At 31.6% G+C, this 21720-nt stretch overlaps 1 protein-coding gene across 1 annotated transcript in view; it reads left to right on the top strand.

Annotated features, from left to right (window-relative positions):
• Nucleotides 1-214: 214 nt before the first annotated feature.
• The window catches only part of LOC132742029 (amyloid-beta precursor-like protein), a 40686-nt gene continuing 19180 nt past the window's right edge, over nucleotides 215-21720 (top strand). The window contains exons 1-5 of the mRNA XM_060730309.1: nucleotides 215-390; nucleotides 5412-5573; nucleotides 10376-10505; nucleotides 15928-16140; nucleotides 18826-19013. Of these exons, the coding sequence (XP_060586292.1) occupies nucleotides 316-390; nucleotides 5412-5573; nucleotides 10376-10505; nucleotides 15928-16140; nucleotides 18826-19013 (768 nt within the window). The 5' untranslated portion in view covers nucleotides 215-315. The remainder of the gene's footprint in view (nucleotides 391-5411; nucleotides 5574-10375; nucleotides 10506-15927; nucleotides 16141-18825; nucleotides 19014-21720) is intronic.

The raw sequence follows: 21720 nt of genomic DNA on the forward strand, positions 1-21720 counted from the left end.
GCAAAAGAACAAAAACATACATTTCATGCTCGTTAATGATTTGATAGACTATCAAAGCATTATTTAAATATTTAAAGCAATATTTGATACTAACTTATAAAATCATTCCTTGCAAAACATTTTTTCTTCATTTCTGCCACTTGAAATGGTGAATTTTGCAAAATTCCGATACGCCAATCAAATTCATTTTAACATCTGCACATCGGTTCGCATAATGAGATATGACGTCACGTCGCCATTTTCTCTGTTGATCAATTTGCAACTCGCCTTGTGTTGAAAGGATTTAGCTAAAATTTCGTGAAATTTGAGGAAATCATGGGGCCAAAAAGCGGTCCAGTGTTATTTATTACTCTAGTCTTATGTTTCAAGACAGGATTTTCTTACATGGAGGTAAATATGAATGGAATTAAACATATTTTTGAAAGCAGATTGCCCAGCCACTTTCTCCAGTGTTCTCGGTGTCAGTGAAATCACCCTGTATAAAAATTGAACGTTTTTTTCATTGTGCCATGCACTTCTCTGGATTCCTTCAACTGGCATTTATTGCCATTAAAATATTATGTTAAAGTTTAGAATCGAACATTTCTTGGTTCAGACTGCTAATTCGTCTAAATCATTAAATGTTTTTAAAAGATAAAAAATGGAGATTATTTTTGCATGTGTGAAAGCCTATGGATAATTTGGATATCTGTAGTTTTGTCACTGGTGATAACAGAAAAAAATACTGATAACAAATAAATAATTTGTCATATAAATATTACAAATAAGTAAATATTTTCTCTATCATATCAATGTTGTGATAAAAATTGCTGCTCTTTATACTGGTTCTATTGCTAAAAAGAAACATGTGTACAAACTGTTTTTGTAAAAGAAACCCAATTATACTAATTACTATGTAACATACTCCTTCTTAAGAAAATAAGATATCTTTCACTAGTTGACATTTATTGCATGTACTACTACTAGTAATATACTTTTTCAATACTTGTTTTACTATATTATCAACTCAGAGTCAGTTTAATTAGATTCCATACTATTTATACTAATAGTATTACCAAATATAAATTAATATATATTCCCTCTATCAATGAGGCTATGAATTACAGAAAATACCTCTTTTAAATTTTCTCAAATATCTGTATATAAATTATAACCATAATGTGCGGAATGTAAGATGTTTTATTAAAACATCCTGATCCTGCGAGAAAAAGAAATAATTTTACAATCACAAATGGATTCTTTTTAATGATATTGACAGTAAAGTAATTTTAGCAGACCCTAAGAACAATAATGCAGCTTCATAATGATTCATATTATTTACATGATTTGATTTTGTGTTGTAGTTTCTTTAAAAATTTATTAGAGCTGTCATTAATTCAGTGCAAAGTAAGGCCCCCACGGTTAAACGTTTAAACGGATTCGTTTCGATTTTCATTCCTAAACGTTTACGATATTTTTTACCGTTTAATCGAAATGACCATATTGTCTTCAAAATATCTTAATCATTGCCTGCAATCACGGCTTTTATCAATTCCAATTGGTTTATTCCAAAGTAAAAAAAGGTGTTTACAACCCTACGCACAGCATCACCGTGCAATAATCGCTTGTGGCATAATACATTTTTAGTAAAGTTGATTTTTCTTTGATCTTTCAAAAGAGCAAAATGGGGATACGATGCAGAAAATGTGTGCCGACACAATCGTGATGAGCCCTGGACATTATTTATTTGTACATGTATTAAAAATAGAAAGTATGTCATCATTTGCCGACTCGAATACATGGTGTAGTATAGTACATAGAAGTACCACCGTTTAAACGGTATCGTTTCGGTTCTTAGCAATCGTGTAAACGTTTACAAAAAAATGTAAACGTGGGAGCCTTAGTGCAAAGCATATATATTGAAGATACATCAATATCGGAAATACACCGATATATCAATGTTAGATACCCTTACTTTCTTGTATATAATTATTTTTTCATACCTGTACTTTCTTGTATATAATTTTTTTTTCATACCTGTTAAAATGATTTTAGTAAAATAAATGTTCTGTTCATGCAAATATTTTTTGTCCTGTTTCTAAAGGACCGTTGCATGATTTTTTTTCTGACTATATTTTGTCACCACTGCTATGAAATGTGACCATTATGTAACAAAAGCTTAGTGTTAGACATGGCTACCTGCTTTTGTACATGTATATGTTTTTAGTGAATTTCCATAATTTATAATTATTCAAAATAATGAAATTTTTCAACTGTGTATCAATTATTGATCAACAGAAAAATATCAACGAATCAACGATACATTGACAGTTCTAATAATTTTTTTTTGAGAAAGGGCTTGTCTCTTTGAAGGTCATTTTTTACATTGAATTTCTTTTGGCCAATGGGATAAGGATATATTGAAGTTTGAACGTAAACCCTCAGTTTTTAACAAGATTGACACACAGGCTGACATCTATCGTATAAGAATAAGTTTTTCAGTTATGTATTATACATGTAATTTATAGACTGAAATATAGTGTATACAGTGTCACTTATTAGTTTTAGCCAAGCCATGTCTGCATGACAAAATGTTTTTTGAAAACAAGAATTTATCAAAGAAGTTTTAACAACCTTCATTTAATCTGATTATAGTAATTCTTTTATCGTTCAATCTTATCTTTTTCCTGTATTTAAGTCTACAAGCAGGATGTAATAGGGAACACTAATCTTAATAGAGCTTTAAATCAGCTGTTTTTTGAAAGGTCTCACCACCAATCACAAACTTTTGACATACATGATTGTATGTAGGATTAAATAGGTGAGGAACCTCTTAAAACCAGTTACCTTACAGAATACAGATATTTATCCGCATTTTTTTTTATTTCTCTTCAAAAATATTGGAAAATGTGTGAAATGTATACAACAGTTAGAATATAAATTTTGAGAGAAAAAATAAATATAATGTGATAGTACTGATACTCCGACACAGTCACTTCATACATTAAGATAATGTTAACTTTCAGGGCGCAAGGTTGCTTAATAAAGTACAGAAGCAAAATACAATGTTAATCATAAGCTGAATGCTAGGTTGGAAAAGGTGATTTGTTATAAATTGTTTGTAAGTTAATAAATAGTTCGATCTGACATTACATCTTGAACTTGTTTTAGAAATTAGTTTTATGCTATAAAGAAAATGAGACTGTCCATCTTTGACATGTTGTCTTTTGAACTATTTGAAGAGTTCTGTTCTGTTCCATTGAACTATTAGAGTATAGATCTAGAAGTGATATAAGAATGTCTTCCTCGTGGAGCCAGGCAGGTTAAACATCATTGATGCAGTCTGTGTCTGCTATTGGGTTTTTGTAATGTTGATCACCCTCAAACTAAGTAATGGATGTTTCCAAATTCAAATAATAAGGACTATGACATGTAATTTAGCAGGGTCTGCTTTTGATTAAGGATTAGCATGTGAATTTATCAACCCAGTGATTGGTTTTCACATTTTGAGAAAGTAGGCACTGCTTTCCTCAATTAATTTTATGTCAAATCATTTAGAGCGAATAAAAATTATGGGGGGAAATTGTTTTATTATTGGGGGAAAATACATACTTTTTCAGGAGGAGAATGGGTCCCAAAAGTCACTTTAAACTAAATAAATTGTGATACAGATAGATTTTAAATAATTGTACTTTAAACTAAGCAAAAAATGTCAAGTAAGCTAGAGTAAGACAAGAAAGGGTGTGTGCTAATAATGTGGTCACAGTAATATGTATTCAGTGACACAACACATACCCAGAGGCTGTGTGGATACACAATATCCATTTTCTGTCACTTAAGCTACATAATTGATAATTACATTTTCTTGTAAATTATGTACCTGTTCATTTCCCAACACAGTGATGAAGCATAGATCAATCCTTGTTTGTTCAATAAAAATGGATTGTGAACAAGAAAACCCATGTTAACATTTCACTGCACTCCTTGCCAAACACAAATGCACAATGATAAAGATCTTTTCTCATAAATTACATGTAGTATATTTGTATATATCCAAAGGATTAAAAATGTGAATTATAAAATTTATGATTTTAACCACAATGTACTGTTAATAAAACTTGTATTTAAGAAAGAAAATATAAAAACATGAACCCACTTAAAAACACCATTTATTTTGGATTATCGTGTATGTTTCAGTTGAGACCAATTTATTTTCTCCTTTATTCTTATTTTATTTGTCTACCTACACATTGAATGCTGTAATCCCCGTACAAGATTACTATGAATTGGTTTTTATAAAGGTATGGTTTGGTTAAGGTTTCAGCAGAGATAGATTAATGAATGACAAATGACAATGTACTGCACCCTAGGAAAACATTTTGTGATTCACCTACATATTTCAATTATGCCCACTCTTTATATAGCAAACTTTTAAACTATGCAATAAAATGTGCATCAGTGTATGAATGATTTAAACACCCCCAAGTGTGTATGCTACTATTATGTTATGTGCAAATTTTATAGTTTAATAATAAAAAAAATTAATTTATGCTGGCAAAATGTGAATAACCTGCCATGCACTAGTATTATTAATACTTACAAATAATCGTTATACATGCCTTAAATTATGAAATTTAATGCATAAAGGTATTCAGAATAAATATAATTATCTTATAAACAAATCATGAACTTAGTAAGTTAGTTTGGTAGTTCATGTAAAGCATAATCTTTAACTATTTCATATTCTGTAATCTGTACAGTGTGTCTTTTGTAAGCCCCTATACAATTTATTTTAAAATTTTAGTATCATCATTAAATTAAAGTATAATAAAACCCGCACATAAAATCTAAATTTGCTAAAGCAAGGACACCTCATGCATACCAGATCAGATGCTTGATGAAATATTAAGATGTCAAAGGTAAACAAAAGGACATCTCTTTTTAAGCATCTTTGCTATATTTTATCATTTTGTAGCAAATGGTTTGATGGTGTAAGACAGATTGATCATGATATTAATATAAATCATTAAGGAAATACGTGTTTCTTTCCATGATTGTAATTTTTTTGTCAGGGTTATTTAGTTGATGGAGTTGAAAAATTTAAAAAATGAAGATGGCACAAAATATGGATTGATTAGCTTTGCATTTTATGAAAATAACAATATACCCTGACTTGAAAACAACATCAACAAAGAAAAATCAGAGAAATAACATAAAAAACTAGCTTGAATGTGATGTGACCTCTTCATAACAAACTAGACTGGTGTCTCATGAAAACTCATATTGTAGATGCAATACAATACAGATTTGTATGTCTGCTAATTATAGCTATTCACAGTTGAAGTGTGAAAGTATTTAAGTCATAAAAGCACATTATGAAAATTTTAATGACGATGACACACCTTATATTATATTATGTTTTCTATTTTCAGGCATTAGCGGCTCATGCAGATGCAGCCATGAACAAGTTTGAGCCAGAGGTGTCCTTTTTCTGCCATAAACCAGCAATGCACCGAGTTGTGAATGGCTGGGAACCAGATTTTACTACAGATTGCTTGGAAGACCCAGCAGAAATTCTAGAATATTGTAAAAAGGTAGGTTATAATTCTGAATAATTATGTCCAAAAAAGTGTTTTGACTCTGCATAAATGAAGCACAGTAACAAAATTTTTATAGCAGGCACATAGTACATAATTATGTGTCATGTTATTCATAGCTTATGATGGCGAAGCTAGTCTTGATAGATCCATTCTAGAGCCTATTAGGTCATCTTACCACTATCAGTAGTGTACCACTAAAAGATATATAAAAAAACCCTTCAAATGCAATGCAGGCCAGTTACATTCCACAAATTCAAAATACGCAGTTTAAAGATTAATATACAACAGAAGAGCATGTCAAGTGCTACTAGTGCAAAACCTCATTAATTTTGTTTCTAATTTTATTTTTGGACATTTTCTTTCATCGATTCATTAAATTTTGAACTAGTATGAAAATTTCTTAAGTTGATTTATTCCATTATTCAAATTTGAATTATGGTTTAAAATTTAAAGATGGTTGGTTTTGCTGGATCTTGCTGGATCTTTAGACACAGATATATTATACTGTACAATTGTTAGTTGTAAAACTGGTTTATGAATCCCAGCTTGTGTAACACGATATATGTAAATTGATTAGTCTGTTGACTTAAATTGGAAAGACATCATTTGTTTCAGATAGTGATTCTCCTGTTCGGTCTTGAGTTATAATTGGCTTAATTACCCTAGTTAGATGAGTCATAGGCACTGGTGTAGAATTTAAATTTACTGAAAAGATAGGCCTATAGGTTTGGATGACCAAAACCCTGTTTATTTACATTTTAATTGAAACTTTTTAAGAATACCCTATACTGTGTTGTCTTCTTGTCAGCATTTAGCACCTGCAGAATTTACTTATGTGACAAAAAAATGCATGTTGCTTGGGTGTAACTGTACTGGCGGTCAACTTCTCCCAAACTCACAACTGATTCAGAAATCACATTGGCTTAGTAATTGATCACTTGCAGAGAAATTGGTAAATCACTGGTTAGTTATCCATGAAAGCTAGTTAGATAGAACAAAAACAGAGATATGAGTCATATCTCTGTTTTTGTTCTATCTAACTAGCTTTTTATGACCAAAAGTGTGTTAAAATTGATACAAAAATCAACTAAACAAGCTCAATTTTTTTTTCACTTTTGACTCGCAGATTTAAAATTATAAGCATTTGACACGATGATGTTCATATCCATTGGTCCAAAAATTATTTTTCCCTGTTCTGTTGACGTGATGTTATTTTATATTAAATATTCAACATTTAATACCTTATAGTGTATTTTATGATGTCATAAAATTAAGAGCAGCTATGTAACACTAGTGTTTAAAACTTTTGTAGTATGTTTTATTAACCATTCCTGTCTGGGGTTTATTTTGTCAGGAAAAGTATGGTTCCTTGCTCTGACAGCCCTCTGTAATTTGTAGAGAAAATGGGAAACAGTCACAAATCAGCAAGCTTGCATTTTTCTAATGGGCACAATATTTTATTTAGACAGTGCGTTAAGATAACATAAAATGTTATTAATTTGTTTCATGATAAATCAGTTAATGTGTACATTTATGTTATCTTTACCTAAGTGTGTTTTTCTTTCTCTGTTTCAATATAACAGAACATTTATTGACAAAAACTTTTGCTCCATTTTCATCTGACATTATCAAGGCTCTGGGCTGCTGTATAATTAACAGGGAAAATCATTTCTAGCATGGCCTATATTATAGATTTTTAGAATGTGCCCATTGTCTTATTTATTTAGTAGATTTTGGGTTATATCTTTAATATCTTTGCTGACAGTCCACCTTGCTGGCTTTCCTGGATAACTATAAAGTAGTAACTGTAATTACTAATTTCTCTACAAGTGACCACTACTACATGTAATCCCACATGTTTTCTGAACCAGCTGTTTGATAAAAATGACCATGAGAGTCAATGGTGGAGAAATATAGCTTGCACGTGGATCGAGCCATTGACACCTTGTTCAATGCATTCCCTATACTGACCTTAATAATGTTAGCAGGTAGACTCGATCATGATTGACTCAATGTGCCAGTAAAACTACACTTTATTATTAAAGTATTCTTTATTCTCGGATTGTTGTTTAGTGGGTGTATTTTTTGCAATCAAAAACAGATAGCTAAAAGCCTAAATGTAAATGTGAATATAGAATGAAGTTGTTATTTTAATAAAATATGTATCAGGTATTTCAATAAGAAGCTGAGTTATATCTAAAGTAGATGGTCTAATATAAGTAACAGTCAGACATTCTCAATATTGTTAAAGAAATTGCTAAAAGTAAGCAAGTGGTCCATCACATATTGCAGATGGTTTTGCAAGGCTACAAGCTATTGAAACGGGTCTGTAAAATTAGTACACTGTCAGTTGTATAGAGTCATACTAAATGCTGGAAAACCTAAGTCATATAAAAGATACAGTTATAGTTTAAAACCACATAATGTTATAATTATTATGAAACTTGGAAAATTGGAAAAGAAGTACCAGTAAAACTTCCTATGACTTCAAATACAGTCGATTATTCATACAAAAATTCTGAAAATCCATTCATTGATTTCCTGCATCATTATTACTTGACAATGGGAGCTATTGACTATAGTGATGTCAATGGGCTACTGGCATTTTGCCATTAATTGGGTCACAGACCGGCACATAGTCTGATACGGTCATGGTAATTTGTTTAGTTTGGGGGGAAAAATGTTTTTCATCTAAATCAAGTAAATGAGGTATTTCAGTGGTCAAAATTGGGAGAAAGGAAAAGAATGTAGTCACATATGGAAACCATGGTTCCGATTTAATGAGCATTTTCTTAGAAGACAGAGTTATTACTGGAATAATATAGGAGTCCTATAAATTCAAGTGATTGATGTATTGTTTCAGTAATGCAATAAGGATAATCTATAATTAAATACTTTTTGTCATAAGTTATATTGGAGATAAAAGAGATTTTACAGTTAAAGGGTCTATGACTCATTATTGGTTTACCAGCTGATCAATACTGAGTTCAAAAGTGGGGTATTTTTTTTACTACAAATAATACATTTCTGAGTTCAATTGAAGGTTTTTTAGTATCCTAAAATAATGACTTGTTACCATACTTACTGAAAATTTTAATGCTGAGCTTAAATGCATAAAAAAAGAATTGAAAAAATGTATTGTGATTTTATTTTTTTATAAACTTTGAAAAACATCCCCAAAAAACGAGAAAAATGGTGACTTATTAAATATAATGGAACAAAACTTTTAGAAAGAAGCCCTGGTAGAATTTACCGGCTTTGACAAACAGGTCTGTGCCACAGTGACACAATTATATAAGGAAAAATTAAGCCCTTGTGTAGATAGTGAAATATAAATGTAAGCTGTTGCATTGATATTTTTTAAGGGAAACAAGTTATTAGGGCATTCAAAATGGCAAAAGGTGTAAAAAAAAAGAGCTGCCCAGCTTAGCATTAATCCACTTATTTTATTCTTAATAAGTTAAATGTGGATATTAGACTGTTATGACAATATCAAATTCTACGTGGTGACACACAAAAAAAAAACACCAACAGAGCCAAAATAATTTTTAAAGGGGAAGTCCAGAAAGATATCAATTCAAAGTTATAAATAAATATATGAGTAAAAAATGGTTTTCTAAATGATTATGCAATTATGTAATACTAACAATAGTACCTTTTTTGAAGTAAAAGTTTCGGTTTTTATTATTTCATGTTTAAAAATAGAGATTATTTGTTGTAGATAACGAAATTTAAAATCAGATGAAGGCTTGTATAGATAAAACTAGGTATGCCTTTATGAAGAAAAAGGGATATAATGACACTATATAATTATGCACTTTAAATGTGTTTAAATTTTGTTAAATGTAAAGTTACTGATGTTACATTAATGACATGACATATTCTGCATGCTTTAAATTCTTGCAGTTTTATAAGGTTGATTCTTTTTCAAATTTTAAATATTTTACACACACATGTGAATTGTACTGCATGTCTGTATACAGCAGTATAGGTAAAACTTCTTTATAAACTGAATAGAGAAACTGTCAGTTAGATATTTGAGATGTATGGCACCTTTCCAAAATAGTTTTGGTTTACTGGCCTAGATCAGATTTTGATATTATTACAATTAAAACTTTGTTGAAATACTGCCTTGACCTAGAGACATATTTGACTGATATTGTCAATCTGATAAAAAAAGTCTATATTGAATTTGTTCAGGCAGCCCAGGACTGTGACATTTTCATGGTTTATTGATAAAGAAAAACATATATTGATAGGCGTTGTAAATTGATAATACGTTAACATTGTGTATCAGAACCAATGTGTGCCCAGTAGATAAGTTAATAAATCCTACAGTGAATGTAGCTAGTAATCATGTACATGAAGTATTGAATATTTCAAACTATTAAATGTTTGTATGAAATTCTCCCCCATCCACCACTGTCTTCCAGGAGTAAAAATTTGATGAAGTGCTTGACAGCAAGTCACAGCATAGGTGTTTTAAAAAAAGTTGAACAAAATGGAAAAACCATAGTGATGTTAAAGAATAGCAGTCTGACTAGGGCCTGCACTGGACAAAACCATCATCCAGTCTTGTACTGACTGAATAGCGAACAATGTAGACCATCATTGATGTGCAGGCTGATCTTGGTCTGCACTGGTCACATGGAAAGATTCATTGGCCACCAGCAGGCTATGCCAATAATGGGTAAATTTGGTGGGGGGAAAAGTTGAAATTAATTAAACCATGTCATATCAAAACGATATCAAAACAATTATAAATCATCTGAAAGTTTAACATTCTCTTGTTACAGGTCTACCCAGATCATGATATCAAAAATGTGATAGAGACCAGTTATAAACTCGAGATTCCAGCGTGGCCCAAGTTCAATGGACCAGATGACAAGAAAACCCATATGAAAGTTTCACCATTCAGATGTTTAGGTAAGCTTTTGACATACACAGATCAATTGTTTTACGGGGGCATTAATGTCATACAGACAAGAGTGTAAATATTTCATGATGACAAATACAATCATACTCTTAGCCATAAGAAGTTGAAATGAACAGTTTCAATTATTGTTTCAATATCAGACAGTGAGTTTACAAGTCACAGTTAAATGATTTATTAAATACTTACTTTTTGTCATTTTAAAGTATATAGGTAGACCTGTTCATGCTGTTTGTGCGTGAAATAATGTAAAGAGGGGCAGTCCTAAGGTGTTCCTCCACTGATAAGTGGGAAAGTCCCCTCATGACCTATTCTGTGTTGTTGCAAAACAAAAAAAATATGGTGAAAAATACAATCAGGCTAAGGTTTTTTTTGAGGTTCATGTCGTGGCTAAAAACTAAACAAACGCCAATCTTGTTCTATTAAGAATGACATTTTCTCTATCATTCAAATAAACTACATGAATATGATTCTTGTTATTAACACTTAACCTGCTGAATTGTCTGGCTATCATTTTTGAAACTGCCCATTATCAATTTTAGCCAAGGGATATAAAGATGAAAATTGGTCAGCCAACAGTATTGAACCCGGACAGACTGTATGGATGTGCAGGCTGCCCTGGCTCAATACTGGTGCCAAAGGCTGATCACTTCTGGTTTCAGCAGGATAAGGTTTAATAAATATCATAGTTTTAATTACATTCTTTAATGATAATAAAGTAGTATTTATAAATAAAATAAGTAGGCAGTTTTTTATAACCTCAAGTATTCAGTGGTTTATCACAAGGACAGTCATGCAGCGGAAAATGCGTTGAATCATAATGCTATTTTTAGCTTCTGTAGATTCTCTGCAACCATGTAATAATAGATTGAAATAACTTTAAATGAATTTTATTTTAAGACTTCTGGTTTATTTTAAGAATTTCTGTAATTACAAAAAATGAGAAGTGAAGTCAAATTTAGAATCTGAAGATGGTGTTTTATCTCAGAATGCTTAGCTTTATGCCTGTAGTATGGAGTCTTAAATAGTGGTTTATGCATAAGAACAGTGACCAGTCTGATTTTAATATTTCAGTATTGAACTCTCGGTTATTGATAATGATCAAATGATGGGCAGTTTTAAGTTTAAAACTTGGGTAAAAGTTCAGTGTACACAAAATTAATATATTTAGGCTCATTAATAAGCAGAAATTATATAATAGATCTGTAAAATTTCATATCCCAACAACAATTGAATGCCTGATTAATTTATCATGAAGGTCTATAAAAAGACAAAATCAGAAAATTGCTTACAATTTATGAAATTTTTGCTTTGGTCCAGGGTGGCTAATCAACATATGCATTTGTTTTAATAGTGAGAAATTTCTCCTTTTTCATAAGGGACTAAAGGCCAGTATTTTCTAATCCATTAACGAAATAAATTGAGAATGACCTGAATTCTGTTTATATACACACCTTCATTGTTTGATGGTGATCTACACCCATGATTTAGAAACTCATTAGACTTGAATGTGCTTAAAAACATTCTTTAGTCTAGATTGTCAAGATTGCATTACAATTCTACATATATGTTTCCATCCAGTCTCATTAAAACTCGTATAAAACACTGGAGTTGTTTTGTTGCGGAAAATTTGTTTGTTATTAATTGAGCATATCTGTTCGTAGTTTTTGGCTGTCATTCAGTTTATGTTTTGACTTTAGAACAATATTTTGTCATATATTGGCTCCATTATTTCAGTTCCAATGTAAAAACAATGCCGAAGTTCAAACTGGTACACTTTTTGTTGAATTAGTTTAATTACTATATTTTTGTTCTATCTTAAACATACTATAGAGTTTATGATAAAGCTAGGCCATAAAGTTGTGTTTACTTTATTTATTAAGTTATAGTTAAAGTAGATACTGTACAGCCTTACAGAGATTGGCGGAAAAAATTTTGTCTGAAGAAACATTTTGTCAACTTTTGATATTCATGCTTTGCTTTCAGTAAAAGAATTAATATCACCTTGCAATTGGCATGATTGTGCTATGCTCTGCAGAAATAATATACATAAAATCACTGGCTACATGTATTTTTGTCTCGTTTTCCTGAAATAATCATGAAAAAAGCTACTCATCAAAACTTGCAAAATTTTGGTGCATCTCCCTAGGTTTTTTGTATTTTCCTGATATTAGGCATGTTGGTTCCTTGCTTGACCAGTGATAAACTAGGAAATTTGCCATATGGCTTCAGAACTTAAAACAGCAGGAAAAAGTCACCATATTAAAAATAACAATATCTTTGGAATTGGTAACAAAACCATGTGGCGTAACATTCAGCAATGTCTGAAATTACAGCTGCAAATATTCTGTTGCAGACTGTAATATATTTGAGTCACAATACACATCAATTCAATCTCTCTAGAAGGAAATACATAATTGATATTTTCTTCTCTAAGTTTTCTTTCTTTTCCTTTCTGATGAATTTGATATTGAATATAATATTATATATAAGACAAGGGTTTCTTGCCCATCTTTTGAATGGTTACGGCTTTCATTACATCTAGAATTAGTTGTAAATGAGTGGCGTCACGACAAAACCAGCATAATGGGTTTGCGACCAGCATGGATCCAGACCAGCCTGCGCATCCGCGCAGTCTGATCAGGATTCATACTGTTCGTTATCAGTTCCTCTACTTGTTATAGGGTTTGTAAGCGAACAGCATAGATCCTGATCAGACTGCACGGATACGCAGGCTGGTCTGGATCCATGCTGGTCGCAAACACACTATTGTTGGTTTTGTCGTGACACAGCTCAAATGCTTTTAGTCTCCCAATCTACTGGCAAACCATTCAGTGAGATGAATAAAACATTTATGTATAGTGAAAAAAACTGATACTCTCCATGGCGCTGATCGATATTGTTTATTGCCAGGTCTGTAATATAACAGAGGGTTTTTAGCAGATATGCCAAATTTTTTTATGCCAGAATTCATATATACATGGGTACAAAATTTTCATGCATTTGCCTGAATTTATGGACTTGAAAGCATGTTTTTTCCATAAAACATGTAAACCCATTAAAATAATTCTAAATTCAGGTTTCAGACCGTTTTCGAAAATTTTGAACTTGCATTCATGTATATATATTATACATTGTATAAATATGAAATGAAAATAGTATTATGATCGTTTGTTTACCAATGTTTATATTGTTGGAGTAGAGTGAAGAGAACATTTTTGTAAACATAATTTATGTTAAGGTATAAACATAATATGCTTTGTTTAAAATATATTACTACTATACAGAAATTGGCCTGATATACAGTATGTGTATACTTAGTGCCCACCGCAAGTCCAGGCTGCAGGCAAAGTCAGTAAAGTAAACCTGAATTAAAAAAGAAAATAGTTACTGTAATCAAATAATTGGCTTGATAAAAAAAGTTAATAGGCTTAATAAAATAGTTAATGAAATAATTGGCTTGATACAAAAATAAAGTTATGTAAATTTACATGTAAGAATTAAATGTGTATCACAATAATTGTAAAAAGATCAGACATTGTACCATTTGGGACTTAGTTGTAAGTAACAGTCACCTGATTGTATGAAATTTAAGGAAAACCCTTAAGTTCAATCTGTTTATTTTCTGCACAGTTAATTGTACAATCATGCATCATATGTCAGTGGTTAGCATATCCTGTTAATGTTATATAAGTGGCCAATTATGTTAAGCTCTTCATAAAAAATCGTCAAAATCTGATATTATATTGTAGTATAAATGTTACATTATCTTGGTGTTCTAAGCATTTTGTCAGCAATTTATTTCAGTTGCCATATTGAAATTAAGATAAGGTTTAAACAAACTTTTCACTGTTTTGGTATAAAGTCCAAAAAATTTACTATAGTTCTTCAATTAATTTTAGACATTATGTATCTGGGTCCTGTCAGAAATGGAACACAGCTTTAGCTATCTTATATTATCCGGCAGTTACAATGTATGTATGCCATCTGTCATCATTAAACACTGGTTATGTTTTTATCCAACCAATTTATGTCAATTGTATTGGTGTGTTTTATTTATCCTTGCTGGAATTATTATGGTGTGTTAGAAATATTTCAGTCATGAGGTTTTATTGAGAAAATATATGAGAGTTGACAACTTCTAAAAAAAAATTCTGAATTTTAAATAATCATTGACATGGATATTGGTAAAAATTTGATTACAGATTGATCTGTCTACAAGAATGGTCTGATAAATGAAAATTAAACACTATTATTTCAACTTTAATTAAAGCACAAGTAACAGTAATGATAGCTAGCTGTGAATGTGCTGCAAGTGTCGAGCCAGGCTAGCCAGTTCATTAATTCATAACTTGCTAATTTCTTGAATACCCTCCTTGTACAGCTTCAAGTTTTTAAAAAACAGTCCTTCATCAATTTTTGGGATATCAAGACAAAAAAGCCAACAGAATGGAACTTAGTCAGACTACACAGATATGCAGGCTGGTCTGGTTCCATACTTGTACCGAAGGCTAATCTGACACTTTGTATTGGTTTCAGCAGTCAAAGAGTTAATGCAAGTCTGATTGACTCATCATTGGGGCTTGTCCTGCACTTTACTTATATATTGTTTCTTTGATATTGAAATCCTTCTGTTAAAATCAATAATTCCAGCATTAAATCTGGACAAGTCCCATTGTACAAAATTAGCAAGGTTTAAGTTTACCGGTTTTAATGCATAATAAAACAGTGAGGGCAGCTTATATTTCCAATGGTTGACACTGTTGATAAAGTCATTGTTCATAGCAACACCCCCAGGGTTTAAAGCATTAATATAGGAAATTGATACTGTTTATTTATTTATGAAGAAGACAAGATATTGGACGTCTTTGTGAAATTTTACTCACCATTACAGGCATCGATAACATTGATTTGATATGTATCTTGTTACTAACTTAATATTGCCATTGATCCTTTCTTGTATATACAGTATTTTGTGCAATAAATGCATGTTTTGATCCAAAGCTCTTTCGTGATTAAATATCAAATTCAACAGACAACTACTTGATTTTGGTACATGTACTTCACAAAATTGTGTAAAAATTGTCTTGTAGTGTGTTCTTTGCAAAATCTAGTCATAAAACATTCAAACAGATACGAAATTGTGCTTTCTATCTCTTGCACAGAACATTTTGAATGTTGTTGACTTGATGCATTTTCTAAGTTTTATCTGAAATCTTTTTTGTGTCATGGGCACGGAAATCTTGTTTGTGTCGTGGGCCTAATTTCTCATTTTGATCTGAAATTTATTTTGTGTCATGAGAAAGTTTGATAAAGACCGATTGATTTTCCTAGGCAAGATCTTTATTAATTTTTTACTGTCAACAAATGATAATAAAATGTAATGCATGTTAGATATTTTTTATCTACTTTCAGTTGGTGATTTTGAAAGTGAAGCCCTATTAGTACCTCAACATTGTATATTTGATCACGAGCATGATTCTAACAAATGTGAGCGACCATCAGTATGGAAGAAAACTGCCACAGACGAGTGTGCGTCACGTGGTATGGTTCTAGAGAGCTCAGGGATGCTGGTTGTGTGCGGCACAGACACGTTCAGAGGTGTCGAGTATGTTTGCTGTCCAAAAGGTATACCGTTTCGTTCATAGTTATTTGGTTTCAGAATTATAAATTAAATATTAACAAATATTAACATACGTATGATATTAAGCATAAATGACATGCTCTTGGACTTGATCTGAATTTTATATATTTTCAATGTATAGTTTTGGATGCAAATCATATTTATACTGCTAAGCGTTAAATTTTAAAAATAATTTGTTTTTGAAAAAGCTTTAGCTTAGGAAACTGTCCAAATGTCAGATAAATGGAATCAGATTGAAAAATGTTCGAGATAATTTGATGGAAAGTTTATTTTTTGTAATACTAATGTGAATCTTTATAAATTTAAACATTTTCTAGGGTTTTTAGTAGGGTAGTTGAACATTTGTAATGGATATTGTTATTTATACAATGTTAGACAGTATGAAAGGCTTTATAAGATAATTTGATTCTTGGGTGAGAGAAGACAACGTTTCCCTAACAGTCTGTGTTCGTTTCTGTCTAATGTTTCTATTTCATGTGATATATTTGAATTTAATTAGATTACTTTGCATGCGAGATAAATCGATGTAACTGGAGGCTGTTTCAATGTCAAAGCGTGCTTTTCAACTATTTTATCGAATCAATAATATTGTTAGCGGGGACTATTGATTTACTTAGAAAATGAGAAAAATATTAACGACTGGTAGTCTTGTAAGAATTGTAATATCGAGGAACGAGGGTTTGCTCGCGTAATCCTCGGTGCTTTTATCCCGTTAATGCATTCAGATACTGATGATTAAAGCCTGTTTTAAGAGAGTGACGTTGTATTGGAATTTTTTGCAAGACCTTTCCATTAGTGTTAAATCTCTGTTGAAAGTTTTTTTTCTGTTATATTTGAACACTGGAGTGTTTAGTTATCGATCATCAGAAGAACGGCTATAGTTCTTTTTTTGGTTTTTATTTATATAGATGAATATAGATTTTGTAAGAAAAGTTGTTGTTTTTTTTATCAGATTGATATAATGCATTTTGACAAAATAGATAACATTTCTTGGGAAGTTAGCATGATAGGATGAAATTATTTCTATAAATGACAAAATTTTTGAAAGAAAACATTAGTTTAATAGATAAATTATGTTTAATAAAAATGATCTATGTATTGTTATTAAACAAATAGTGAAAATGGTTGTAAACAATAGAGGAAGGAAATTCTGCTTATAAATAACCCTTTCCATGCTAAATATCTTAAATGTAAATGTCCATCTTTCAATCTTAAAAAAACCAAAAAACATTCATCATTTTTACGGAAAATTTCAAAATATGATTAAACAACAAACAGTGCAGACCATGATCAGGCAGCATGGATATACCAGAAGATCTTGGTCTGCACTGTTAGATTAAGTTGTCCCCAACAGGCTTAAAGTTGATACAAGCAAGGGTGTATAGCTACTGTAGCTGTTCTTAATCAAAACTATAGGTTTGAGTGGCCAGCCTTTCTGTTTTAAATCACATTGTAGCAAAAATTTTATTTGTATGAACAGTGACTGTGGATTTCTGATTGACCACAAAATAAGAATGATATATTTTCTTATAGAAAATGAAATACGTGTACAATGTACAAAAGTTTGGAGTGATTGTGTTAAGGACTAAGTAGAGCGCTTTGCCGTTAATAGTAATTCAAAATTCCCATCCAAGAAAGCGAAATTCTGTCAAAAATGATACAGATATAATTTGTATCATTCTGTACTATGATGCTACATTTGAATACGAGAGAACACCGAGGGTATAACACAATTAACAAATCAATAAAACGGTATAATCATTGGCCAAGTGGTTCACTTCATGCTTAATAAAAGAATAATCTCGACTCTCAGCCTTAATTAACTTAGTACGTCCTTCCTTTATATAGTATGTATAGGTCTGGGTTGGCCAGGGTAGAGGAAAAAAAAACAACCAACTTATTCAATAATATTGTGAAGGCAGCAGACTAATATACATGTTAGATTAAAGTATACGATCTGACAAGTTAAAAAGTAATTGTATCTCCTCTCTTTGAAGATCTCAAGCAACACTGCTATAAGTTGTTGTTAAAGAATATGGAATTGAGATTCTGGGGCATTGAACTATGAATTTGTCACGATATTATTGACATTGCTGAAAAAATGTATATAAATAAACATCCTTGACCTGAATCTAAGCTGAGCTTTATTTAAATACAAAAAAAGCTTAGGAGGGAGTGTGGTCTAGCAAATGTACTAAACAGCTCAACTTGCGTCATAGTTTAGATACTTTCAACAATATACTTTAGTAGCATGATTTAGTGTTGACATTTACAGCTAAGCTCATGATGAGCTTTTAGAACCAGATGTTGTCAGTTTATTTTAGTAAGTGAGCATTTTCTGGTTAATATTATGTTAAGGTCAAATTTAATATGACTATTATATATTTGATTATTTGTTTACTGTTTATGAATGTCACAAATGTTTTAGGATTTTTGTACAAGCGACCATGTTAGAAACAGCTTTTAGGTGTGTAGTAAAAGAAAAAAAAAGATATTTCCCAGCAGGTTAATATTTATCTAGACGCTAATTATCTGGATCAGTGACGTGAAACGTGACCTGTGATATACTGCCGTCAAATTTGTCCACACTATAATACAAGATTTCCCAAGTGAACATACATTATCTAACTATTTTACGTATAATATGAGCTAATTATTTTATTTTCTAGAAGACAAAAGTACGCCATCGGTGTCCTCATCAAGTTCGGAATCCGAGAATGTCGACTCTGAGGAGGAGGTTGACGATTATACTGCATATCTCCGTGGTTACGATATGAACAAATACAGTAACGAGCATATGAAGTTCAAGGCAGCCGAGAAATCGATGCAGAAACACCAACACGAGAAGGTCACCAAGGTTAGTATCATAGCCGTGTGCGCGATCTTTGTTTAATGTCTGGCAGGTAAAAATTTTATAGGAGGAATTCTTCAATACAGTGTACCATCCTTCCTGATCAATACTGGTAGATTTTCCCCCCACATGCAATGCAATTAAAGTGCTGCAAATTATGACTCATCTGTTACAATTAAAATATTGCATTACTGCAATAAAATTCTAGATTGGAAAAGGAAAATGTTGCTTTTATAGTTCTCCAAATGTGTCAAACATGATAGCTTTGTTCACCAGACATAGTTTGTGTTTTGCTCAGCCACTGTGTAAATTCATTAATGTTATAATTATTTTGTTGTGTGTAGAAATTTTCTCAAGTTGTGTTCTAAGATGACAGAATTATGGTTTTCGGCTAACAAGATGGTTTCCATAATTGAAAAGAAAAATGCTAACAAGATGGTGTCAGTTATTGAAAAGAAAAAGTGTCCCGTTCAGTTAGTGTAAAAAAAACCTGTCAACTTTTCTTGAATTTCTTCTTTTGTTACTCTCAAGTGACTTTCATTTTCTTTTGATGATCTGTTGTGAAACCCATTGAATTACTACGAAAATTTGCGAGAGAAAAATTTAATCTCACTTCCTTTTTCTTTAATGTTAATAGTTAATATTTCAGTGTTTATCAGGGGTTCCCGAATTTCTAAGAAAATTTTCTAAGAAATGTTGTAAAAGATATTATTATATTGTGATGAAAATTCTCAGTTGCATACGAAGAAGCTATTCAATTTATTGGCTACATGAATTGTTGTGGTGGTATCAAGTCAGTTCGGAGATAAGGCCACTTATCGTAACACGTGATTACTCATTAGACATCTAATTTCCTTACTATCGATTGAACAGTGGGTTTTCTCTAGTTAAGATCTATGTCTATATTATCCATACTTGGAAATGAATGATATTTCTGGTATTTTTTATATCTATTTGTTTTTGTTGCGACAATATTGCGTGTATAAGGAATCTGGCATGCTAGCTTCCTGTTGAGTTTTTTACCAGCAAAACTTAGAGTTCAGTGGAGATAAATTGCATGATGAAAATGATATTGGTTTGCTTAATTTAGGTATGATATCAGTGTAAGATGGTGAGCGAGATGGTAAACGTGTGTTTAAAGTTAATTTTAGCTTACATTTTATTTAACAAATTTTTCCCATCAACATGCTAACATGTTACCTCGGTAAATGTCAATCTGACCTGTACTGGTGGTTTGTCTCAGTGGTGAGCCAATAGTTAATATTTGTCCTTTATTATTATTGGTCCCTTGTATAAGTTTAATAATGTTATCATGTTACTCTTTCGTCAGACCTGTTCGCTGTGTAAGAGGTACGAAATGAACAACTAGATATAGTTGGTCCCTTGTACATGTAAAATCATGATAACACGATACCTGTATGTCCAAGCGGTGATTTTTCAGCAGAGGGCGACAAAATATAACTTGTACATATAGATAAAGAAAACGATAGCTCGGTTTTATTGTGTTTCTGTAGATATAATATAGATGATAGTATTGTGTCACTGTCTCGTTCTGTGTCAGCCTCCAGCTGTAATGATGATGAGTTTCCGGTCGGTTATCTCGCAACATTTTCTCCGTAATGTCTGGTAATTGCCTCAATTATTGCGCGCAAGTCTTTCACTAAATATAGTTTATAACAAGAACGCAATAATTTCTAGCCAAGGTTACCTGTTTTTATCTGAAGATGTACTATAGTTAACTGAATGTTTACTTGTTAAGGTTGTGTTAATGATCTTGGAAATTTTCTGAAGTAGATTGATTCCGGAATGTCATATGTTTATTTCTAACATCTACAATTTTATTTTCATTATATCAAGTGAGTTGCAAAGTATGCTTGTGAAAATTTGAATGAATCTTATATGTAGATTATTAGGATATTTGACTACAAACCATTTGACTCTTGAATACAATTAGGGATTTTGGATTCTTTCACATGATGAAGCTATCCAGTTAGTTTACAGAATGTTGACTGATTTACTCAGGTGCCAGCTCGTGTCTGAAATAATGCACAGAGGGACACCTGAGGACTTCCTCCACCAGTAAACCTGGAAAGTCCCCATATGACCTGTACTGTGTTGGTGTGACGTAAAACCCAATGGAAAAAAAACAAAACAAAAAAAAAAACACAAGATATTTGTAGGAAGAGATTTTGTAGTACATGTATCTGCAAGCTGATGGAAACCAGGCAGTTTGACCAGGCTCTATACTGTTTGCTAATTGACTTTAAATCTACATTTTGATATCCCCAAAATCTGACAATGGACAGTTCCCAAATTGGTAATTGGGCAAGTTCATTAAAAAAATTAGCAGGTTAGGAATAAACTTTGTAAATGAGTAATAATGTCTGGCATTAAATTTTGCCCATACCTTGTATGTACAGTGATCTGGAAAACCCTTCAGTTAATAATGGATACTTCCATTTTCAAAGCAAAGCATTTCAATTATAAAAAGTTCAGCCTTGTTAATTTATATGCAGTAGGCGTAATATTGAACTTGCATGAGACAGCCGGGGAGATTTTATCTGTGGTCTTGTAAAACTGTTGACTCTGTAATAATTTGTCTGTTACAGACACAAAGAGCAGGACTGATGTCTCCATGCAGGAAACATGCTTGGAATTTTCTTTATCTAAGAGAATCGGAACAACTGAACATTTTATGCCATTGAAATGCATG

This window comes from Ruditapes philippinarum, unplaced genomic scaffold (genome assembly GCF_026571515.1).
Source record: "Ruditapes philippinarum isolate M1 unplaced genomic scaffold, ASM2657151v2 ctg242_1_1_1_1, whole genome shotgun sequence".
NCBI classification, from domain to species: domain Eukaryota; kingdom Metazoa; phylum Mollusca; class Bivalvia; order Venerida; family Veneridae; genus Ruditapes; species Ruditapes philippinarum.